The sequence below is a fragment of the Pieris rapae genome, chromosome 3 (genome assembly GCF_905147795.1).
Source record: "Pieris rapae chromosome 3, ilPieRapa1.1, whole genome shotgun sequence".
Lineage (NCBI taxonomy): Eukaryota > Metazoa > Arthropoda > Insecta > Lepidoptera > Pieridae > Pieris > Pieris rapae.
The window spans coordinates 6,481,830-6,508,288 of NC_059511.1; the positions used below are offsets into that span (position 1 = coordinate 6,481,830).

Consider the following 26,459-nt stretch of genomic DNA (forward strand, 5'->3'; position numbering starts at 1 on the left):
GTAAATTTTTCTGCCTTTCCCTTAAAGAATTAAAAAATATATTTCTTCATCAAATAATAAAAATAAACAGGAACTTTTGACTTGCAATTTACTCTGGTACAACTAAGATGTAAAATTGTCATTTTCATTCTTAACCGAAATAAGTGAATTCCACATTATTTCAAACAGAACACCATATTAACAAATTGCAGTTTCTTATAAAAAAAAGTAAACTATGAGTAAAATTTAAAGAACTTACCCTAGTAAATGCTGCCACGAGTTACAAATCTCAAATAACACCTACATATCAGCCCTCATCATTTATACACGTAGGTAATTTCACTAGATTTTTAAATCTAGCTCAATCTATACTACTGTATCGTGGTATAGGAAGGTGCAGCCAAGTTAAACTTTACAGATCTAGAACTTATTAAAGTTATGTAGAGTATGTAGTGTGTTTCTACTTTTACTTTACCGTATGACTACGCCAAACTCAGAAGTATACGCGGCGATGTAGATGCATCCCACCCATGTACAGCTTTTATACAACAGCTTGGTAATTTAGGAATATGGTTTATTTACCAAAATAAACGATATTCTTATTTTACCCAATGCAACGGTACGAGTGTAAGAATAATGTGACTGATGGGTTCTTTACTCTTAACTACGATGACGTGAAAAATATTATGTCTTAGTTTGAATTTGATACATGCCTAATACAGATACACTACAACCGAACACACCGCATGCACACACGCTAACATACATACGCACACCCACACACATAGATCCCATCACACGTCCACCAAAAAAATCGTCTTTACGTAGGAAGGGCGAGGTTTCCCATCACAAGTATCAATAGTTTCCTTTCTGGGAAACGTATTTCAATGATATTTGTGTCACAAATATCATTGAAATTGAACCCAATTGAATCATATATTGACTTATAATTGGGAGTTTTGTTTTTACAATGTAGTTAGCAACCCTGGTAGAGTGCTTCATTGAGTAGGCGAGAACAGCAGGGCGGCGGCGCGACTTCGTGACGTCACGGAGGCTGCCCCTCACGCATGCGCCCGCCTATCGAACGGCATGTGCCACTCGCAGCCGCTCCGCTCCACCCGATTTAACACTTTTTTATTTTGCTCAAGTACGTAGATCTCCAGAATTCATAAGTAAGACCGTCTCAAAACATCTGATCGCCTCGTGTTCGATTCCGCGACTGATTACAAAATGGCTGGATGGCACGACCCATTCGCGATTTCGGTGTGTTCTTAAGGGACGAAATGTGCTTCGTTATGTAAATGTTACGCAAGTTCGGGACTGTCTTCCGACCCAGAAGTGACCCTTGGTCTCATGTAACCTGACATTACCGTGAGTACGTCAAAGTTTACCCAGATATGCAAGCGATCGATACGCCTTTCAGGTACCTGAAAACTGTATGGTTGGCATTTTGATTGTATAGGCTCCTTCTAGAGCCTTGCGCCTGTCTGTACCGTTATCTTATCGGTGTTGAATAGCGTTCGATCTATTTCCCAACCTATAAACTATTACACCGGTGATAAGGTGTATTGCATGTACTTAAATTCTAAATATTTGTATATTCTAACACTAAAAATATAATCGATTATAACTTAAAATATATAGTTGCCTTATCCACGCCCTAATCTAATAATATGAAAATAACATATACCCGTTAAAGAAACATCTGAACTTGTCACTATATGAGTAATTTATTAATGTAAATGTATTTTAAGGGAGCCCTTGTATTAAAGATAAGTCTTATTTAATGATGAAACAATTAGTGATTGTATTTATGACCTAAATTGACAATGTATTTAACAGTCGTAAGAACAGGTGTAGCCTCCATTTAAAATAAATTTTGAATAGTCACGTGTTTTTCCGTGAAGCATATGGAAAACACCGTCTTTTGTTCAATTATTACTAAGAACATAAAAGAGGAATTTATGTTTCAGACAGCACACAACTCGGGTATGATTATAATTACAGTAGTAAAGTAAATTAAGAAAATGTATCTAAATGTCGTTGTCGAAAGGTGATACTCTCATAGCGAAGATATAAATCAAAGAAATTAATCACAATTGGTTTAGTCGTTTGGCGGCATTAAAGGCCCTAAGTCAGTCCCAAACAATCTTATTTTTGCGCCGTTTGTTAAAACACCCTAACATTAGTATATCCTTGGGTTCGTGCCTAAACACTTCCGATGATCGCATGCTTGTAAGCCAAATGTTGACGTTTTACAAAAAAAATAACCCCGTTTATAATAAATTGTGCTCCAAATTGTTTGAGAAACTGTATAACTGTAGCCGTCATATTGATCAAATTGTGTGATAAACTAGTTCGCTAGTTATTTGTCAGAAACATTTCTAATTTCTGAAAACGAGATCAGAGTTGTCTATCGCACTTTTGCTCTACAAATTTCGGTCAAGTGTTGTGCACCACCGCTACAAAGATGCTACGAGAAATACAAATTTTTAACAATAGATATCACATTCTTTTAATTGGTTTTCTGCCAAATTTTAATTGTGTGCTTATTGGGCATGGTATGAATTCCTTTTTTTTTTCATTATACATTTTTACAGCCAGACTAAATTGGCGGGTGAGTGAATTAATATTTGTAAATTTTACTAGATAACTGGCACTTAAGTATATATTATACTATATTAGACTCCAAGCATTTAGTTAACATGTTTTACAGATACATACAAACGGCCAATTAAGAAAAATAGATTTTGACATTATTGTTATTTGGATTCGTTTTATAAATATTTTATATAGAAATTAAAAAAAATATATATTCTGTTTAAGAAATAAGTTTAAGCGCCATACAAATATTTATCTATTAATTAGCAATTAATGAGGGTAGCCTACAATTCTAGATCCGAAGCTATTCTCAAATAGTAATCAGCACAGATTTAGCCAATAAACTCGGTCATTGTACTTTCGGCTGGGTGAACATGAAATTCATGAAATATTCAAGTAACGGCCGCAACGCGTGGAGTTTGCTACGCGTTGCCAACAGCCAACCGTGCGCCCAAAACCGAATACATACGATTTGGCACAAATATTGAGCCTCCGAACCACTTTATCGGCAATATTGTTTTAACTGTATATTTATTAGCCTCCATGTTGCACAATCTCAATTGGTGTGTTTTATTACATGTTTATCCGAATACCTAATTGTAAAGAAATTGTTATTTGGGGACATAAAGTTAAAACCCTGGCAGGCGTTCAGTTTTATTGTATGGTTTATTTTCGTATATATAACATATTGTATATACATATAACTATTTTGATCACGTATCAAGTAAGACATTATATGAATTTAAAAGATAAACGTTTCGAAAATTTGATAAAAGATGCAAAAAATTCAGTGTATATGTTAAATAGAATGCGACGTCACGAACCAAATACATGACTATGCATGTATTTTTAGATAACCAGGTTACATGAAAATGAAGTTTGGACCAATACAGTCATTATTTCCTGTCACACAAATGATTTTTATATTTATGGAAATCACTATTGTATTTTACAATAGAGAGAGGAAATTAAAAATTAAAAAACTTTTTTTTTTAATTTACGAATATCATTAGAATTATCTTCATTGCGAACACATTGTCATAGGCAACCTTATTTTTTATTTACTTCATAATTATTTTTACTATATTAACTTAGGCATAATGCTTGTAAACATGCTGTCTGTTTTAGTAAATTACAATACGGTACTTTAAAAATATTTAATGCACTTATCATCATCTAACATAAAATATATTGTTATTAATATAAAGTGGTTGCCTGTAAGAGATCGCTTGAAAGCGATAAGGCCGCCAGTTGCTCTCCTTTTCATTTAACGATGTTCAATTTTTATATTGTAATGTTACGAAGTGTTAATAAATAAATAAGTAGTATATTTTGCATGCTTCATTCAGATCTTGGGTAAAATTGGTGAGTTTAATTAATAAATTTAAATAAATTGAATCACACTTAGTTAAATGTATTGTATACTTTTTGTTTGTTTGTTCCCTTTTGTAAATCTTTTTGTAGTAAAATGTATGATGTATTCCATCTATATAGCTATATTTTCAGTGTATTTGTTTGTAATTATATATTATAATTTATGTTAGCTGTAGGATTACAAAAAAAAGAGTTTCTTGATTGTTACAATTTACTTTTAATCTTACCAGATTTTTAGTTCGGGTTATATAGAGTAAGGCCTTCGCATATTTAAAGTTGGCGTCAACGCTATTGACGTGAAGTTAAAGGTTACTAAATTTCAGAATTAAAATTAAATACCAGCAACAATACAGAGCTTTGCGCTCTTTAAATGAATGCATACTTGACAATTTCTTTTGAATAGGTAAATAGTGGACCATTAGTGTCCTACTTAAAAATGCTGCAGTAACCGCCGTTACACGCTTCGCTGGAATTACTGCTATTGTTAACATTTATTTTTAAATACATATATTTCAATACCGAAATGCTTTTGATAGAAGTATTTTGAATGGGGATTTCGTAGAAAAAATGTGTAGATTGTGTAGCGAGTAGTCAAAATAGTAATTTACGTTGTTCAGTTTGGTACCTATGTTATTCTATTTTGCTAATATTCATATAAATTAAATGCATCAAATAAGGTTTATATTTTATTTGAATACGTCATAGAGTTAGATTTGAATAAAGAAGTCTGGCATAACGCATTGTAATTTTTTGCTCCTTGAACTAATTCTGATATTCTACAAATTATTACATACTATGATTTAATAAATATATAATTTTAAAGGAATTTAAAATAAGTAATAAATGTGACCATAATATTGTTACTACTTTAACATAAACTAACCTTAAAATATAAATACTAATAAAACTTATTATTAAAGGGAGTCCTTAGGCAAGATTGCGAAGATTTCAATTCAGCGTTCCCCCTTTGAATAGCTAGGCTAATTCTTTGCCCGAGGTTGCTTGCCAGCTCTTCGGTCTTCTGTGAAAAATAGCGATATAATGAGTTCGATTTACTTGGATATCTTCTTGAGTATTCACTATTCATATTCACGTTAATAACAAATTACATTACCTTCGTTTTGTACGTTCGCTAAACTTTAAACGACAAAATTATAAAAAAACCTTCCACTTTCTTTATACATATAGATATATTTAATATTGAGACATTTGTGGAGAATCAATTTGAAGTAGTCGATCAAATTAAAAAAAAAGATATAATGAGTTGGAGTTACTTGGATATCTTCTTGAGTACTTTTTACACGTTCGTTAAACTTTAAACAAGAATTTTTTTATTTTAAATAATTTCGCCGCCCATGGACACTGACATTGTAAAAGTACAAGTGTGTCGCCGGTATTTTTGGTTAGTTGGTTTCATTAAGAAAAGTTGGGAAATACTACAGTGGGCAATTGGCACACATAGTGGCGGTGCGCCCCACAAAGTGCTTTAAACGTCAGTAGCGGCACGACGAAGGTCTATTATCTATGGGACATGTAGGTAGAAGATAATAAAATGTTATATGAATCTGTAAGATAAAAACAGCAACTAGGCTTACGAAATTCACAACCATAAATACTTATTAATCGCGTTATTAAAACAGTTTCATTCACCAATGTTAGTAAAAGTACAAACTCATAGTCTTTTATCCCTTTTAACCTTTCAAGTGGCATGATTGATCTATCTTCAAACATCTCGTAATCCGATCTAGGATTTGATCTCTCCTCAATAGATTAAGTACGATATCGTTCAATAATTTATGACGTATAAAATGAAGCATTATTCGGAATCTTCAGATAAAAATATAGTCAAAGCTGTTTTGTATGTATTTATTAAATGTTATGTACATTTATGAACGTCAAAAAAGGATTATTAATTTACATTTACGACTCAAATTAATGGTGTAGCACGGACTAATAATTACGAGACTAATAGTTGTTTTTTGTTTATTAAGATTATTTTCGTCTTAATGGTTATATGTAATACAATACCCAATACAATTTTGCCAATAAAATATATTTCCACTTTTGTGGTGATCAGAATAACCTTAAAATTATTGCAAGATTTTATTCGGATACTAATTCATAAAGGATATTGCAAAAAAATTATAAAAACAATAGAATACTGCAGTTTCTTTCTTGCTCAACCACAGCTGAGAACCTACCTTTCGCAAAGAATAACAGTTCGTTTCTTTTATCTCTAATCTGAACAGTATCCCATGGGATTTTATTAGAAACTATTTAAAATCATTATTTGTTACATTACATTTTTACAAATTGGCAACTATATGAAATCCAAACATCTAGTTTGTATAAAAATATTTTCATGATTTGAGATTTGAAACAAGAGGTATGCTCGTTCAATATGTTGAAATAAAAGTTTGGCGTTGGAAAAAAACGAATGCATTAGCTATTATCAGAACTGTTGAAATTGTCGAAGAGAAACTTTTGTTTCATGTTTTATAAAAACAGCCCGCCCAGAACCGCAGAATTCTCACAAAAATAAGTTTATTTATGGCAAACAATAACATATAACGGGTGGGCTGAAAATTTCGAAGGCTGACACATAGATGACTGATATTAAATTAGTATGATTTTAATTTAGCCCTAACCTTCATAAGTCTACCTAGTGTATAAATTTGACAACTGTGATACTATTAATTTGAGTGCAGGTGAAGTGATTTTTTTTGTTTGTTTAAAAAATTATGCACTGAGGACGATGCAGGCAGAGAACGCCCCAAAGAGGCTGCTACCGACGAAATCATCAAAAAAGTCTGAAGTTGATTAAAATGGCTGAGACCCTGAAGGTATAATAGGAACGTCTTGCATATATCCTTGATTAATCTTTGGATATACTCACAATCGACCAAAAAAACAGTGTCAGGAATGAATGAAAACGATTCCAAAATTCCATGATTTGGGTTTCAAATTTCTTCCGCATCCACCGTATTCAGAGACGGATCTACCTTTGGGCACCCCAAGGTCCCGTGGATTATACTACACTACTTACTGCTACAGTAAAAATAATTGATTGGGCGGATCCTATGACACTATTATAGAGATTTGGCCCTCAACGACATTTTCCTATTCTCAGACCTCATAACTCTTTGCGCTGAGGAAGGGGTATCAGGTTGCGGGATCGCCGAAACTAAATCCTATTTTGTGGCTAAAGACAAATCGTATTATAAAAATGGTATCGAAAAATTTGATGACCGCTACATTCGTTGTATCGCTCTAGAGCGATAGAAATCTACTTATTAGAATTTCTAGAAATCAACTGTTGAATAATGAAATATGTATATATCTACGAAAAAAATCTATGTTAGCCATCGAACCTTTAAACCAATCTAAATTATACGTATTTATAATCTTCCTAAAGCACTTATTTCTTAGTTTAGGGAATAAATTACATTATAAAAACTTAGATTAGTCTTAAGAAATAAAGAAATTTATCGAGCATTTCTAGACACATGGAAAAGTTTGGAAATGACAATGGTGCATTTTAATACCTACGTCCCACTGTCCTCAAGCGACATCTGTTCTTTCAGTTTATTGCAAAACTTGCTTTGTTCTTTTGTTGAAATTAAAAAGTTCAGCAAAACTGTAGTCTCTATATAGCCCTCGGTTTAAAGAGAAATAATTTAAGAAATGATTTTTAATTACAGACTGCGAAAATAACAAAAATACCACAGTAATATAGGTTCCTTGAGAAAATAAGTCTTTCTTAAAGTAAGTTGCTTAACAATAATAGACACACACACAATTTTTGTTTCTCTACACTTGTGAACATAAAGTATATTTAAATTTATATATGGATATGGGACAGTAGGTTTTTATATCTCAATTATCGTATTTTTGCGCATTATATTGCGATAAATAGTGTAATTTTTTGCTTGGCCACGCACGCACATAATACAAGCATCTTTCAAAGCTGTCAATATAAAATTAAATTTATGAAATGTTGTATGTTCCTCGTTCTCGCCTATAATAATTGAAGTACCTTAATATCCGCTGAGCGAATGCTGCCGGCCATATTGACCTCTTTCATAATATAACTTAAATAAATTATATTTCCCTTCTATTTCGTTTTACAAGTGGTGAAAGCAAATTGTAATACTTGAGCTTACTAAATATTTCACCGAATAGAGACATACAATAAGTATGTTAAATGTTTGTTATTTATATTTATAAATATTTGGTAAATCTAAACTAAACTTTATAGTTGTTATTCTAGTTTGATCTATTCAGTTTGATCTATTACTTATATTGTGCACAAAATAATTTCCATAAATCCATCTACGTGTTTTTTATAGTAAAATATTTTACCGAAATTCTGAATTAAAAATACAGTTATAGATGTTAAAATGAGAAAAAATTAAAAAAGTCGTAATATTGCTCTATGATTTTGTTGCCTGTGGCAAGCGATATTATAGCCATTGACTATATCTGGCTATTTTCCCACTTTCCCAGACGTCGCCAAGGAGTCTGACATATCTTGGCATATTAAGGGCGAGGGAGGCACTCCTTTCAAGTCGCTAGACTCTGAGTCGCGTCAGGATCGACGCTCTTCAAGGCCACTAGTGATAACTTCTTTATTGTTTTATACTTATAGCTTGTATTTCGTGATTCTATGGACTTAAGATCTATTTAGGTATAAGTCGTTTGCATGCTAGCATCACAATATTAAACAACATTTATTTTAGCTGTACACAATTTATAATTTTCTTATATGAATGCCAAATATAATTGTATATATATGGTGGTTATGCAGTACAAAATTCAACTTACATATTAAAAACGACATATTTTACGACGTCTTTACAAAGCTAGTACCTACTGTTACTGAATGCTAAAAACAGAGACTTGGTATGTTAATATATAATATTTTGGTTTACGTTTTTAATCACCTATATATGTAGTGTATATATGTACGGTACGAACTTACTAAGTAGCCCAAGTGTGGTAAACTAGCCCAAGTATTGGTGGTTCAAAGGTCATTAACCTCGATCAGGCTGCACTCACTTGGGTCATGTTAAGAGGCATTTTGCGTATTCTCGAACGCTTAACATGCTGCCATGTTATACAACATTACTTCTTTTCGTTTTAATGCACTATACGCAATGCATATTCTCAATAAAATGCATACAAAATATGAACATATTTTTATTTATTTGTATAATTTGTTTGACTATTGTTTATAACAATATGTCATTTGTTTAGAAACTTAAATTGTGTCTGATGAAGTTAATTTAAAAGATGCTATAGTGCTTGTGTGAGCTGAGCTTTATACGTATAAGTTAAAATTATCTGGTTCAAGAGTTCAGTATTAATACTTCTTGTTAGGGGTTAGGAAAACAAGTGTGCTCTTTACTGTTTTTCTACTACCGTAATACCTTTAATTTTCTTTACCGATTCGAATCAGTAAAAAAAAATTACACAAATACTTAAATTAACTGAAAGAAAAAAAGGTATAATCATTGATTATGCTCAAGAATACTAGAGGTAGTAATCCAATTTATGAAGTTTGTTCTTACGGGTGTAATCAACCCACTTACCTTTGTGGGGAGTGAGCATATCACGCCGGCTATGACGTCAATCACCGAGTACCTGGTTCAGTCGATTTTAACGTGAAATCGATAAATTATTCATACGATTCAAGCGAGGTTTGTTACGGTGGAGTAGGAAAGTGGCCCACGATATATTGTGTACTCTATGATTTTTATTTAGACGGACTTGATGAAACAACTACTCATATCTATTTATAGACAGAAAATTTGTCATAGAGTATATAATATACTTTTATTGTTCCATTAACTGAAACAGCACTAATCACATTTAATTAAAAACTATTTTCTTTTTTATTTATTCTATATTTTGTAGACAAGGGTGCAATTAACATTCTTTTGTTTTTAAACCAAAATATGGCAAGTCGTCAAATGATGATTGTGACAATGTAATAGTAACGCTTTTACTAAAGAATAGATCTACAATCGATCTCAGTCTATGCCCCATTTTCAAATCGATTTCACATAAAATAAAATTGACGTGAATTGTTTTTAGATTATGAGTGCGTACGGACTATCGGGAGGCGGCGAGTCGGATGTGATATCACGTCGACTAAGGGAGGCGGAGCGAGCGCGCGCCGACGCAGAGAGGGCGCACGCAGACGCATTGGCGCAACTTCGCAATGCTCAGCGCTCGCCGCTCGACTCGCACAATGTCGAACAGCTACAATCGAAAGTTAGAGAACTTGAGAAAAAGGTAACGTGAAGATCCCTAGGTATATGTGCGGTGTCAGTATAGTGGCTTTAGAGCCCAACTCTCATCCGTAGGTTCGATGCTCAGCTGTGCACTAATGGACTTCCTGTCAATGTGCGATTGCGACAGACCTACAAAAGTTGTATAGCCACTGGTTTTTTTTTCTTTGGAGTATGTGTAATTTCCGAATAAAAATCACTTTAACATTAAAACAGTATCAACTACGTATCAAATTAACTCGATCTTTCTAAATGACACGTGAGGATCTCAAATTAAACTTTATTATAATTTTTCAAATTTACTATAAATTGTTGTATGTTGTCTTTGCATTGGTAGACTTTCATTCTATTTTTGTTTTGTGAATAAGGCTGCCCTAGAAACAGTCCGATGTGAGGAACTTCAGTTGGAATTGTCATCAGCAATGCGTGCGAGAGGCACAAGTACCACTGCCACATGGTCCATGGCCACTCAACCTGCCTCAGAAATTGAGCGGATTATGGCCAAAATTGAACAGGACAATAGAATTCTCGCCGAATTAGAGCACACCAGGTCTACAACTCATGGTTAGTACACTTTATTATTTATTTGTATTAATATCTTTATTGTATGGAATGTGATTTAATAATAATCTACATAGATTATTCCATTCTAGGTATACAACAGAGCGGGTCCAACCAAGGGTTAGGAGAGTACCATTCCCCAACACCGTCACCACTACCACACTCGTACACGAGTACAACGGGCCATAATATAACTTTGTGTCAGAGCAACACAATGCCGACTCTGTCTTCCCTTCATGCTGCCTCACAGTTCACAGCCCCTAACCCTAACACCGCTGCGTATTCCATGAGCGCTCACAATCCTACCTCCTACACAAACCCAGTTTCTGCTCCCTACGGCCTCTCAAACACACACCAAGTAACATTCACAAACCCTGTTACTACCCCGCTTGTTAACAACATCAACCAGATATCGAGTACCTTAGCGGGCTTACAATCCAATCTTCATAATCTTACCGGAAACGTGTCATCAATGACTCTTGGAAACGCATTGACTGGAACTGCAATAACAGGCACAATGGCGGGAAGTGGTCTTAGTAGTTGTTTAAATAATGTACCAACAAGTTTATCAAGTGGACTATCGAGCACCTTAGCAGGAATACAATCAAGTTTGACAGGAGCACTTGGAAACACACTAAGTAATCTTACAGGCGGAACACAAATTGGAGCTTTAAATACGAACCTTACAAGCACAAGTGTTTATGGAACGGGTAGTGGAACTTATACAAATCCACTTTTAACTAGTGGCTTAGGTACAAATCCGATGAATATTAAACTAAAGCCCATGGATGAGATAGATTTGGGCTTAGGTCGATATGGAACCAATAATCCATCTATGATTAGGGCAGTCACTCCAGTGACTCCTCATCAACCAAGCTGGAGCTTAGGATTAGATAGCCAATTTCCCGATAGACTTGCTGGTTTAGAATCTTCGTTATATCATGACCGTGGTCAGAGAAACATGAGGCTTTTGCAAAATAATTTGTTGGATATGGATGGTAAGATATACGAGTATAAAATTATATATTATTATTTTAAAATTGAAGTTATTTTTTGTTATTGCTACAAAGTAAATGTAACTGGGAAGTCACAGTCTCCTAAATACAGTTTTCCCCACATCAACATACACATTATTCAAATAAATCAAAGTTTATTGCAATAAATTATTATTATATATACATTTTATGTTCTTGATACTTTATCGTTTCGGAACAAGCGTCTGTGCTTTATTTTACTTGTGTAGTTTCTAGTTCCAATCTCAATAACTCTATGAAATACATATTTGTGATTCTAAAACTTTCTGTAGTTATGTTATTAGAAAAATATTTTATTCTTTGTTTCGTACAGCCTTTTAGGTAGAGAATAATTTTAGATATAAATTTATAACTTAAGACTTGACTAATTCTATTCAACAAATCCATACTTATACATACTTTAATTTCAGTGCGAAACACACATTATATGAACGGAGGGGGACCAAACGAGGCCCAAGTTGACATGCTAGATATTCCAGGCAAAGGTCGTTGTTGCGTTTATATAGCTCGGTTTTCTTATGATCCACCGGAGTAAGTAAAAGAAAATCATTTAATAACTTCTTATACATACTACCTACTGTAAGAACTCTATGATTCTAAACAAAAAAAGTAATTTCAGAATTGAAAGTGCTGAAGGTGAGCTATCAATATGCGCTGGGGACTATCTTCTGGTTTGGGGTCCACCAGATCCAAATGCAACGATGCTTGATGCCGAATTGTTAGATGGTCGCCGTGGTCTAGTACCTGCCAATTTTGTTCAAAGGCTGGTAGGCGACGATCTTTTAGAGTTCCATCAGGTGAATACTAAAATAACTCGTTGATCACACTATGGGGGCATTCATCCTGAATGAACATGAAATGGTCTGTTAATCACTTGGTGCTCACTCAATAATATCCGTCAAGGGTACATATTATATTATATGAAGCTTAACAATTTACTAGTTATCTAAATTGTACCCTCTATTTTGCCGCTGGTAATTGGTTGTGTCTGTCAACGTGTGTATGTAAACCAAGTGTATGTATATAAACCAAATTAAGCATATTTTATAATGCTTGAGTCTTTTGCTTTATATTTTTTATCATGCGGTTGGATAACCACAAATTATCATTTAAATTTAATGGCTTTTTTCTGACTTCATATTAACCGTTAACACAATATATTAATATTCCAGCTTAGCTATTATTTACAATCTTTTGTAAAATACGAAGGTATCTTTTTGTAAATAGGATAAGGTCTCGTTTAGAAATTAGCATTCTGATAGAGATGACGCCCGTTTTATTTATCTATTTAAAGTTAGTAGCTATGTACTAAACTGTTTATTAGAAAACATACACATACTAGGTATAGAACCCAGCGATAGAACCCAGGATGTTTCTGTGAAAGGTAAAGGCGAATAGAAAAACGAGTACATTCTTATACGTCGACAAACCTTTGTCAAAACAAAAATGCACTGAAATTATTTGAAGCATTTTTCGGGCCTTTTATAAAATGTTATTAAAGGTCTTACGATATTTTTTACCACGATCGTAGTTCTTATATTGAAATAAGCATAGGTTACAAATAAACACTTATTAGAATAAGGCCATTTATTCATTTTATTTCAGGCTGTTGTAGCTACACTACGTGATGCTGATGAAACAGCTACAACAGCAATAAGTGATATGTCACTAAGCCGTGATGTAGCTCGTCTGAGTGAAGTTGCTGATGTAACAGATGGATCTGAAGATGATGATAATGGTAAGGAATTTCAGCCTTGTAAAAATACAACTTTTAGATAGTTTTTTTTATTACAATAGCTTTTTAGAAGATAGCCATAGTCAGCCGAAATTCAGTTATATCTAAATTTAGTTGACACTTATATAATAGATTATCACAATGCTCATCTTAGATTTAAACCATAATACCCAATCAGCCCATGATATCGAAATAACCTAAGTTAATAAAGTGAATAAAAAAGTATATCTGAATGAAATACCCTTAAAATATATTCACTATGACATAAGTCTCTTAGAAGTAGTATTTATAAAAAGTTTTGATAATGTTTTCATTACTGATTGTAAAAATAAACATTTACTACGTTAAAAGCTTACGCAGAGGTCACATTGTTCCCTTTCCATTTCCCTCTATCCCATTGTACTGGACTGCACGCTTCATAACTCGCACTTCTGCCTGGCTACTTCACGCGATTACCCTCGGACCTGAACAGCCAAGCTGTTTTTCTCGTCGCTAGTTCCGGCTCCGCGTCAGCTCACATTGGAGCGGCAGTTGAACAAATCTGTGCTGATTGGCTGGACGGCACCCGAGGGAGTACAACAGGCAAATATCGAGAGCTACCATGTCTATGTGGATGGGGTATTGAAGACGACTGTGAAGGCCACTGAACGAACCCGTGCTTTGGTAGAGGGCGTAGATTCTAATCGAGTGAGTTTTTTCTCATAACTACTATTTAGTTATTATTCAACTTTATAGTAGTAACTTACTTACATACCATATTGAAACAATATTAATTCGTCGTAACAGTAATTGAGTATTAATATCGACTTTTACTGGGATTACGGAACCAAAACAAAACATGTCATAAAAATAATAAAAAAATAACCTACTGAATTATTTTGATTGAATCCCATAAAACTAAATTTTCTGGCATTATTGCATTACCAAAATAGATAATAGTTTTTGCATTTTAAGCCGCATCGGATCAGTGTTCGATCTGTCACGGCGACACGCCGTACATCTCGTGATGCCGCTTGTACTATGGTAATTGGTCGAGATACTGCAAATATGGGACCAACCTGCGTAAGGGCTAGTGGGGTAACGTGTTCGCAAGCAGTTATATCCTGGTTGCCAGCAAATTCTAACCATCAACACGTCGTCTGTGTAAACAACGTCGAAGTAAGTGAAACAGTATTTAAATTTAGTAAATTAACAGATTAGTATGTATGCTTGTTTTCTGAATTAATTTTAAATTGTATGTATCTCACGTAATTTAGTGATATATTATGTAAAAACTACTCTATTTATAATGTAAGAAAATTTAATAAAGCCGTTCAGTTATATTAATAAAATAGTTTGTACATAAGATGGCCGTAATTTTTATTTCTTACACGAAGTGTCAAGATTCTATAATACGTTTGCGTATATTATATGTTTATTTTATTATATTTTTTTACAGTCGGTGTCAGAACAGTTACCTATTTAGATAATTATACAAAGTGGTAATATTCTAAGCTAGTATATTTGAAAGATATTCTTGTAAAAATTTGAACTTGTAGGTTCGGACTGTAAAACCTGGTGTTTATCGTCACACTATAACTGGTTTATCACCAAGTACGCAGTATCGAGTGACAGTAAGAGCCAAACATTTAAGAGCCGGTCCTCCATCTGGAATACCTATCGAAGAAGCTCCAGGAGCCTACACAGACTTCAGGACTCTTCCAAAAGGACTTCCAGATCCTCCAAATGAAATCATGGTAATTTTATTTCAATTGACAAAACGCATGATGTGGTTCGAGCATGCTTTTGTCGGAGTTTTCTCACATTCCACACTGAACTTCCCGATCACAACTTACAATAAGATTCTACCTGTTTATTAGAAAGTTCTTAGCTTATATGACGTAATGATTATAGGTACCAATAAGTTTAAGCATATGTGTGACCCTTGTTGAATTAAAATACGTAGGAATCTAAAATGTAAATAGAAGGAATTACTTCCAGTGAAATGTTTGACAGAATAGCGGACGCACTCAAAATTAGCATCCTAAAGTTCACGACGTGTGTGAATAAACCCTACCTATACTCTTTCACATAACATACACACCCCGTCCCGAGTCACAACCTCAAGCACGAGGCACAATGGGTATCTCGAAGAAGTCGCGTCAATCGCAACCATAAATCCAGCGCCAGGAAATTTATATTGACGTCGCTCACTTCGTTATTAGCTTAGCGTACCCTGTGTGATGTCGATCCTCCCTCGATGTGGCTTATTAGTAACTCTGACGAATGTCATAAACCAATTGGCCTTATTGTTTTGCTGGATTGTTGGTGGTGATTGGTGCGGTGTCGCAGGTGGAAGCTGGGCCGCAAGATGGTACACTGCTTGTGACGTGGCAGCCAGTGCTTCGACCACCCGCTTCAGGGCCTGTAACTGGATATGCTGTTTATGCAGACGGGAAGAAGGTGACCGACGTAGACTCTCCGACTGGTGATCACGCTCTCATCGATATCGGCAAACTCCTCGGCCTCAATCCTAAATGCGTCACCGTAAGTTTCTGTTTAGCTTAGTGTGGCTGTTCTAGCGCTATTTAGCATTTATTGTACGCTTCATACTTTTACAAACACACGAGTACTTACTATACGCACATTATAATTTAAAAAAATAGAGTTAATTTTTTTATTAAATATAAATTGTATCTTATTCCTTGCAGGTAAGAACTAAGTCGCGCGACAGCCAATCGAGCGACAGTGCTCCAACTCCGATTCCACCAGCTGTGTTGCGAGGTGTCGTATCTAGGGTACAGAGGGGCCCTCCAGGTCAGGTTCTTAACCAGCCAGTTCCACCGGGTTATAGAGCGCAGCGTCCGCAAGCTTATCAACAGCAACAACAAGTTATAGAACACGATGAAAATCTTTCCGATAAAGAAATATTTCCGACAGCAAATCGTCATGATCCTCAACAGCAGCAGGCTCAGGTGACAATTTATTGCATTTTTAAATGAAGTGTGTATTATTGAGTTTAATTTTATTAACCAATATATTTTCGAGTTTTATCTAAATCTTATGAATATTCAATTTATTTTCAACAATTTATCCGAATCTGATCAATTTCATTTAAAAGTAATTTAAATATTTCTTCAAACATTTTTGGCACAGCTCGTATTTGTTTAGTTTGCAGATCAGTGTTGTCTATACTTTGTGTGTTATTATTATTTCGTACAATTATTAATGTTTTGTAATGTTCTATGTACTTATTTGGGCTTCTTTACTGTTAATCTCATTGACGAATATCTCTTCAGATAGCTATCATTGTAAAATTGTCATAATTTGCTCTTAAGACTGGACTAGCAACTTGATTAAAAAGCATGTTCAAAATAACTGTAATTAGAAATAAAATCCTTACTTAGGAACGTATTATTCAAATTGCTAGTACCATGTTATCAGTGTTGCAAATTGCACTCTTTATACTAATCTTCTGTGATTCTGTCGCTGATATCTCTTGAACGTCAAGTGCCTCTGAGCCGGTCTAAAAGACCAGACGCTCCAGACAAGTAACTTTTTCGGGGCGTGACACATTGATATTGCGTTAAGATGATATTTATCCAACATTGTGTTACATAGGCAAATGTCATTCTATGCCACTGTCTGTGTGTGATGTTTCCGGAACCCGTTAATTGCCTAGACGTCTGGTGTTACCACGCGCGTCATTGTGTATAGCTATGCACTCGGCTCGAAGCGTTCAAAATTGAATTGCATAATGCTTGCAACTAGATGAGTAGTCTCTAGTGCTATTGGCCGATACTACGCACGACACCTACAGTACCCCAATACTTAGAACATATAAAGAGCTTGTACTTTGTGACACAGACATCAAGCTCATACCTATATATATGTCATCACTTAAAATGAACTTTGCCTCCTTCTCTCACATAACTGTTACACCTTTTCGTAGCCCACGAGCGGATTCGGCACAGGCCTTCTAAAGAGTATATTCGACAAAATAACCCCTTCGGTAAGGAATTTTTACACGTTTTTTTATTTATCTTTTACATTTTAATTTTTAATCTTTATACACCTTATTTGATTTAGCGTTATATTTTGGAGTGTTTTTAGTTATTAGTTGGTTTTTTGTTGATTTTCACATTGTGCCCGTTTTAATAGTATCATTATATAATATCGTAGTCATCGAACAATACATAAACAAAATTTGAGTATGCTTTTTATAAATCGTAGAAAAACAATTTAACTGTAGCAAAGAATAACATTATAGCTAACGTCTAGAATAACATATAAATTAAGTATGAAAGTATTTACATTCACTAATAGCAGAATATCCATAGCTTAATAGTTAGGTTACAAAAAAAAACAAAATACGCTAACAATTTATTATAAACAGCTTGTCATTGTTTAGCCTACATAGATTTCAACTTACGATAGCTTGAAATAATCTAGAACCTCTGATAGTTTATTGGTAACTAATAACATTCAACTCACAAGTCATTAAACCTGCAATTAAGCTAACACGCAATACATCGATCATCATTAAACCACACATCAATTAACATAGGTTATACAATCTTCAACTCAAAGGGTACGCTTCCATGCAGCGAACTTTTACTGTAAAACAAGCTTGATAAGCCAGCTTCACTTCCCCTTTGCAGCATCTCTCAATGTCTTCTTGTCTTTCACTTTCATTTCAACTCCATGCTTCGGCAATTTGTCAATGTGCATTCCAAATTCGAGTCTCATTCATAATATTTAATTTTTCAAATGTTCCTAAATTCTAATTGACCATGGTATCAGCATTCGGGGATACCAGCCATCGAAATCACTAAAGAGGGAGCCACGGAGCAGATAAGCGAGGAGGACGACCCTTCGCGGCGGTGTCATCAGGTCTGCGATATCTCCTTGTCATCGATGTGCTCTTCATGTGCTAACACTGTCACTTTGCTCTTCTAAGTGTGTCGAGAAATATTCACGAACTTCCAATTTTCGTTGTCTGTGTACGTCTTCACTGTCTGACACAACACGATCACGTCCAACACGACCCAATTTTTGAAGACACTTCTCACAACCGCAAGCCCAAGTTAGGAAGAATAACAAAAGCACTCGAAACAACACAAGAACATTTAAGCATGCGCAGCGTGTTATTGTATGACTGTTCCTGCATGCTGTCTTGGCTTAGATTCTTATTATTAATGTCTCTGCTCTTCCTGTGTATTGGTTTTTGAAATTGAGATCAAAACTCTGCTTTTTAAGACAAGAAAGTTGTTAAAGTTTCTTTAAACGCTGTAAGCTGAATTTGGGAAACTCCACAATTGAAGATTTGATTTCTTGAAAAGCTGCACGCAAGCTTTTGTTGTGCATGGGAGTTGTCTAGTTTCAACGGAATGAAATGTAAAGGAGAAGGTAATATTAATTGCTTTGTTATGCATAATAATGGCAGGTATAAATTATGGCTAACCGCTTAATGAATTGCTGATGGCTTTATTATGGAAAATCTAACCTTATTAATGTATTGGTCCGTACGGACGTCAGCAGCAGCCGTCCCAACCTGCACAAGCGTCGCAGCAGCCTTCGGGTCAGCCGTACCCGAATACACCAGCCTTCCATGGCACGCAGCAACCCCCCTTTCAACAGGGCGCCCAGTTCCCAAGTAATCAACCTAATCAACAGCAATATCCCGGACAACAACAGCAGTATCAAAATCCACCTCCAAGAAATCATCATGAACGGGGACGACCTCCTAACCCTCACCAGGTAATGGAAAATATAGTTTAAATTTAATGTTATAAAATGTATACAATATTAATTAAAATTATTTATTTCAGATACAGCAACAGGCCCAACAAGGTCAAATGCCGCAATACGGTCCGAGAGGTGGCCCTCCTCCAGGACCACGAGGACCTCCTCCGGCTGGAGGTCGGCCCCCTCCACAAGGTCACGCTCAGTCAAAGAGAGGTCGTTATTTCATTGCACTATTTGACTATGACCCAGTAACTATGAGTCCCAACCCTGAGAGCTGCGATGAAGAATTGCCGTTTAGCGAAGGAGATACAATTAAGGTATTTGAGTCTAATTTCTAAGTCAATTAAAAACGAATAGCTAAGAAAATATATTTTGTGGTTGGAATATATCGGCTTGACCACACTGCAATAATAATTCGAGCAATCTATTTTTTTAGTATTTTACAGTATTACAGTTGTGTACTCTGTATATGTATTAATGATGATTGCTAATTGGTGCTCTTTTCAAATTCCAGGTGTGGGGTGACAAAGATGCCGATGGCTTCTATTGGGGTGAATGTCGAGGTCGGCGTGGCTATGTGCCCCACAATATGGTTGTTGAAGTCTCTGAACAGGAGGCAACTGGGCAGGTCTCCGCAAAACCTCGAGATCGCTGGACAGACGCGTACGCCAACCAGCCCGTACGTCGAATGATAGCGTTGTATGACTACGACCCGCAAGAACTTAGCCCTAATGTTGATGCCGATGTAAGTCAGTTTATATTTTAGAAATATAACTGTCGCTTTTGTTAAGCAAATATACAATTTACCCATTGTAAAAGAGCCTCTATCTGACACTTGTACTAAGTAACTATTGTAATAAGTTTCTTAATTGTTTACCATTGCAATTTCAGGCTGAGCTCAGCTTTCAAACCGGTCAGATAATACATGTATACGGCGATATGGACGATGACGGTTTTTATATGGCTGAAATTGAGGGTGTTCGAGGTCTTGTACCAAGTAATTTCCTAACAGATGCCAACGATCAGTATGCACCTGCGGGACCAAGTGGTCAAGGTTTGTCAAATGTTTTGGAAATTCTATCTTCCCCAAAGTGTCCATAGCATTTTACCATAAAACCCTCGCCGCACCTGGGTTAGACCAATTAACGATGCAAAGTTTCAAGCGATTCATTTTATTTCTATTTTTTATTTTTTTTATTTTTTATTTATTTACACTTCGTTGCTAAAGAAATACACCAACACAATACAACAAACAACACAATATATATAAATTACAAGGGATGCAACGGGCGGCCTTATCGCTAACAAGCGATCTCTTCCAGGCAACCCTAGTAAGAAAAGAAATAAATAAAAATAAAAAAATAAAAATGATGGGTGCAAGAAGTGCAGAAGTTATATAAAAAACAAGATAAATTTCTCTCGAAGAAACCAACTTTTTTCAAAAAATAATCTCCTTAAAATTTCTCATTTATTGAACCAATAAATGCTATAGAAATTGTTAATTACTGTTCTAATAAAGAATACGTAATTATAGGGCCACCTGGGGGTCGAATGGGGCCAAGCACAAGCGCGCCAGGCGGAGGCCCAGGTCGAGGGAGGGGAGTCCCTCCAGGGCCAGGAGCTCGGGGTCCACCACCGCCTCCTAGAGATAATGTTGCCCCAGCACAAAGAAATCATCTTCGAAAAACAGGTATAGATAATTACGTTTCCACTGTACTGTAAGTAGAGCCGAACGGCTTCTCAATATTCGCTGTTATAGTAATTATTCTCTTTATTAGAGACATTAAATTGTATTATGATTTAGGTAAGTCCGGCTGACGATCAGGGTAAATTCTGATCACTAAGAGCTTTGAGTGTTTCATGTTTGCACCTTGGACTTGCTATGTGATTACTGAAATCCGCCTAGCTACTTCACTCTGATTACCTCTATCATCTTTCCCGTACACTATCTAGCGATTGCAAAAGGACTCGCTAGGCGAGTTGTAGATTTCCTTACCCTTTCGAATACGATTGGACGGTTACCCTGTGAAATTTTTAATCCTTTCGACTCATCCGTTCTTGGCCTGTAGAGAAACATTCCCCGTTCCCCTTCCCACATCTAAATCTAATTGATTTTAAACGCGAGTCCGGTTGCAATCTACGGAGCACAAAGACTCTTGGTGTACACTTTGCTGAATAACACTATCTTGGATTACACATTCACAACATCGTCAACCTTAAACACGAGGGGACTGATAACAGATCACACGAACTTATTATGACAAATCTCAGCGCTGAGGGCGTCTTCGTTTTATTTACTGTGTTTCCTATCGTCTGTCTTCTGTTTTGTTTTGTCACGGCTCCTTATTTTATTAAGATTTGTCATGGCACGCAGGGTAGGCCGGTTAATACACGCAACATAGAGCACAGAGTCCACGATGTGCGTGATGTGTGATCCAAGATGTAAGTGGTTGTCTGTGGTCACTATATATGTTGTGTGTATTGTCTGTTTGCTAGATGCCTGCCCTCTTCCCCCTTCTCAGTTAGACCACAACACAAGCGCCAGTAATCCAGAACAGGCGAGTTCTCAGGTAATGCCGTTTATAAAGTTTGACCCACAACAATACTTTCGATATGCAAGCGCTAGCCTCCTTATTTTTAACCACTTTCATATATTTAGATTTATTTTCACTTTTATTTTTGTTTTCATTTTCTGTCTTAACTTGTTTCATTTACGCCCAGTAGAACGGGGTGACGTTACCTTTAGCATTTTGTACGATCCAAACGACTCATTTAAGCTACACATTAGTTATCATGTCATATACTGAAGCATATCATACGATACTAGAACAGTTATTGACACAAGATTTTACTTCACTCACATCTTACTTTTCATATTCACAATATCAAAACAATCGCAGGCTTGTGAATGTGGTCCCACTTGAATGCTATATACATGTGAGAACTCATATTAATGACTAAGTAACCTATCGTCACTGTAGAATGTAACTATTTATTTATTATCCTTCTTCTGTCATTTACTGGTATAATCCAATGTAAGGATGTATTTATATTATTAATAAATAAGTCCTTTTTACGATCCAAAACTATGGACAAGAGCACATAATAATATTTTAACAAACATTGACGAAATGAAACTTTTCGTTTCCTGTAATGTTTGGTTCTCTGGACATACGAAGTTATCATTCTACAGCGATGCTATGTTTATAATAATTTAAACGGATATGTATGTAGTATTCTTTCGATGATTTATTTAGATTGTTCATGTTACACAATCTAGAATCTTTCTACGCTGTATGTGATTTCAAAGCATGTGTGTGATTTTAGTAAATTACTTTTATGTACTTATAATTTTTTTTTACTCAATGCTAAAGTTTACGGATTGTAAAAGTTCTTTATTTGTGTAGATAACTAAGCACAAATGTAGATATTAATCCGAAAACTTAAAGCGAAATTTTAGTACCGGTTAACTAGTCTAATATAGAGTCTAATATAGAGTTATATAAAACAAATAGAGGACACGTATCCTTTGCTTTTGTATGACAAAGCATGAGACAGTAGCATTGCATGATAATTTTAAAGCCAATAAGATTTGTATCTTTTTCCCCAACTGAATAATAATATGTCTTTTTGGATATCGCACATGAATATATTATATGACGTTACGTATTCACAGACTTTGAACATCACTATTCAATAGTTTAGAATTATAGATCATTAGGTCTAAATATGTCGAGGCTACTTTTTCATAGTAGGTTTTTCATTTGTGTGCTCGAAATAACAAAAGGTTAGTTTAACGCCATGTCTTATCACTCAATTATAAGCACGCTTTGTGCTTTCACTTGACTCATACGGCTAAGACGACGGCTTTACCAATGAAATAAATATTTGCCGTTACCTTAATTCTAGATTAGACAGGACTTTAAAAAAATGCAAAATAATTCTCACTGATAAAGACTCTTTTTTTGGGCGTTATGCTATACCTTCAGTATTATTCATCATGGAGTGAGGCGGACAAGAGACTAAAATTATTTTTCGTTTGTAAGGATATAGGACTTTTATGACTTTCGGTTACCGTTAGATAGTTTTTCTTACTCCATGGTGAAGTTGCGAAATGTAAGAAAGAAGCTTAGGCGTGTGTGTGTGTGGTAGGCGAGGGGGAAAGGCGTGGGGAGCGTGCCGGCGAGCACGACCGCTCGCACGAGCGCTGGTAACGTGAGCTCGCCGCCGGTTCAGTCGCCGGGCTCAGCCGCCACGCTGGCTATGCCCCCCGTGGGAACTACCACTGCCGTCAGCACGTCCCCAGCGCGCCGCGGCGGGCCCACCGTCGTCCCGGCGCCTACAGCTCAACCTCTTCAGCAGCAGCAACAACAGCAACAGCAACAACAACAGCAACAACAGCAACAGCAACAACAGCAGCCACCCACCTCACAACCCAACCTTATGCAAAAATTCACTGAAATGACCGCCCCAGGCGGAGACATACTCAGCAAGGGAAAAGAACTCATCTTCATGAAATTCGGCCTCGGCGGCAAATAATGTCGGCGGTTCGGTCTTTAGGGCCCTTCAATCCTTTATGACGTCGCGGTTGTCTTCAAACGCGACCTTCAAAGCGGAAGATACTGCTGTTTGCCCGGCAACAGAATTGAACTCGATCAGAGTTTTTTTTACATGTAACCCGTTTATAACCGTTAACGTATTGTAATAATGTAAATAAATTCAATAAACGCACAGTTTAGTTAAAATGAATATTCAAAATGTTAGTGCAGTCCTGATACGCACGGTTGGAGTAACCCCTCAATTAGTCGTATTATAATGTTTTCTAAATCTTCAACGTCTGCCCATCTGTTAGATTAGATCGTAAGTGATTGTTTAATTCATATTTAACTAGTTATAGTGTTCTTACTACTGCAAAACGCATTGGTCTACGAACTTCAATGCACGCAGTGTCACTATACCTAGATGAAATATGTATTTTTAAATATTTAGTTAAAATCTATTTTATACTTTGGCGTTCTTGAATAAAAAACGTCATTTGTTTCTTAATGTTCGTAGCTTAGTAGCTACGTGTCCACATTTTTTTGTCTATCGCTAGGTTATCTCCTTATTAATATAGAATTAGATGTTTCAAATCTATATCTTTGTTCTGAAAAATATATATATTGTTGAATGTTATCCTCATGCAGTCCACAGCAGTCGAAGTAATCTGCAGAGTTGAGCCATTCCTGATGATGTTGTCATTATGTTTCAAATGTTTATCATAATGTTGTAAAGATATATCAGCTGAGACTCGGAGGCCGCAAATTCAGGTGCCCAATTGCAATATTCAATAGAATAACATATGTTTAAGATTATATAAGTAAAACACATTAAAGTTCACTTTTCTCAAAATATTCTGTGATAGTAGACGTGATACCATCTTTGTCATTCATGTAAGATACAGAATCATTGTCATGTAATAAATTCAAAAACAGAAACATTGTTCTATGGTTTCTTGTTGTGCAGATTATAATTTTTTGATAGGATTTCAGCGTTGGCCAGAAACTTGTACAAAAGTACGAAGATTCTAGTACGAAGTCTATGGTGTATTTTAGAAATCTTATCATTGAACACCTGTTCTTTATCGATGAAATATGTTATGTCTATGTTTTGTTCAGTAACAAATATATGCAACCTCATTTCGATAAAACTAGTATCTAATTGTATATGTATTAAATAAATTATTGAAGGTTCATATGTATACCTTCGTGTTTCTCTTTTTAAATTAAATATACAGTAATATCGATTAGTAATAAAGGCTATTCCCGTTTCAAGCCTAAAGACTGCTTGCATGAGTTATATTAATAATTTATACATTTTTTATACCCTTGTTGGTATAACATATATTCTAATTTTTAAAAAGAATTTAAACTTTAAATTCTGAAGTTCAATCAAGCAAATTATTATTCTTATGTATGATTTATTGTCATATAAATACATTGATTTAAAATATGTATGTAGAAAACTTTATAAAATTATTTCACAATCTCTGTTGATACAATATTCACCGTCCATTAAATACATTTCAAATATGACATGTATGGTTATAATAACATTATTCGTAAAAAAATCGATAACTTGTGATAATTATATCGGTTTCTCATTTTTCTTGACACTAGCATTTTTACAATTCGCCGTTTAAAAAAATTAAACTACTTTATTACCTTGCTACAGTAAAATATGTAAGTGGAGAGTTTTATAAAATTCACAAAATATAATGTAAGGCATCAGTTGTACCCAAAACATAATAAACATTTTGGGGCCAAATATTACTTAGTTACGATAACAACTTAAAGCTGTTTAAAAATTCAACTTAAAGATTTACTTAAGCTAAAAACGAGCTTGCTATGCCTGATATTTTATAATTGGCCTTTGCATTTATATAAAGTCTAAAATATGACAATAAATCGTATATAAGGTTTATAATCTTAAGAGCGTTTCTATGTATGCGTTGTTCATAAGAATGGTAAATCAAGGTGTAGTAATGGATTGTTAGATTTGAATCTAATGATCTTTTTTACAATATAAAGGATACCTACCTTAGTGTTAGTACCAGAGTGTTACTTTGCAATATCAATTTAGTCAGAATTAAAAAGACTAATAACGGAAATAACAGATTTCTTAATTGACAATGTGTGTCTCTGGTATGCAGAATATAAACACCTCTTTTTTTAAATATAAGCCAGAAAAGTATTCTAAAAACAAAGTCTAAGTATTAGAATCTTTTAACCATTACCTTACCTTGATTTCTCTCTTTATATACTTGTAAATATTTTCGGTAAGTTTGCTTGGAATGTAGGCGAAAACGAGATGCTCACTACGTACAAGGGATACTCTACTAAGTATTTTAGCTTCGTATCTAACCAAAATAACGCATATTTCAATCTTTCACGTATATATGAGACAGTTAGCATGCCATTCCTAGTAATTGATATATCGATATAGAAAGTTTAGCCTTTCAGTTTAGACCATAATGAATGAGAAGATAGTACCAACTACCAATAAATGCGAGTTGCAGTTTTCGAGATAATAAATATACACATAATAATAAATACGAAGTACATAACGAAGGAGGCAATAGTACACAATAGAAGCAAAAAAGGGCGAATATTAAAG

The 26,459-nt window shown here is 35.0% G+C and overlaps 1 protein-coding gene across 8 annotated transcripts; it reads left to right on the plus strand.

The window, feature by feature from the left end:
* Positions 1 to 1,076: 1,076 nt before the first annotated feature.
* LOC110993338 (RIMS-binding protein 2) lies at positions 1,077 to 25,234 on the plus strand. 8 transcript variants are annotated; one of them, XM_045634612.1, is made up of 21 exons: positions 1,077 to 1,350; positions 10,051 to 10,251; positions 10,616 to 10,811; positions 10,886 to 11,806; positions 12,253 to 12,373; positions 12,462 to 12,639; positions 13,448 to 13,580; positions 14,074 to 14,264; positions 14,517 to 14,735; positions 15,116 to 15,313; positions 15,909 to 16,103; positions 16,268 to 16,531; positions 17,509 to 17,568; positions 18,360 to 18,449; positions 19,098 to 19,316; positions 19,388 to 19,621; positions 19,819 to 20,049; positions 20,196 to 20,358; positions 20,839 to 20,994; positions 21,801 to 21,874; positions 23,457 to 25,234. In XM_045634612.1, exons 2-21 carry the CDS (start codon positions 10,054 to 10,056, stop codon positions 23,841 to 23,843), a joined length of 4,428 nt encoding a protein of 1,475 aa, XP_045490568.1. In that variant the 5' UTR covers positions 1,077 to 1,350; positions 10,051 to 10,053; the 3' UTR covers positions 23,844 to 25,234. The 8 variants fall into 8 exon arrangements, with proteins under 8 accessions (XP_045490568.1, XP_045490569.1, XP_045490570.1 ...); XM_045634613.1 differs by having other exon boundaries at positions 14,532 to 14,735; XM_045634614.1 differs by having other exon boundaries at positions 10,901 to 11,806.
* The last annotated feature ends 1,225 nt before the right edge of the window (positions 25,235 to 26,459 follow it).

Coding starts and splice junctions, on each gene's coding strand:
- LOC110993338 (XM_045634612.1), top strand. CDS start 10,054: ATGAGTGCGTACGGACTATCGGGAGGCGGCGAGTCGGATGTGATATCA. Junction 11,807..12,252: donor TAATTTGTTGGATATGGATG/GTAAGATATACG, acceptor CTTTAATTTCAG/TGCGAAACACACATTATATG. Junction 16,532..17,508: donor CTCAACAGCAGCAGGCTCAG/GTGACAATTTAT, acceptor ACCTTTTCGTAG/CCCACGAGCGGATTCGGCAC.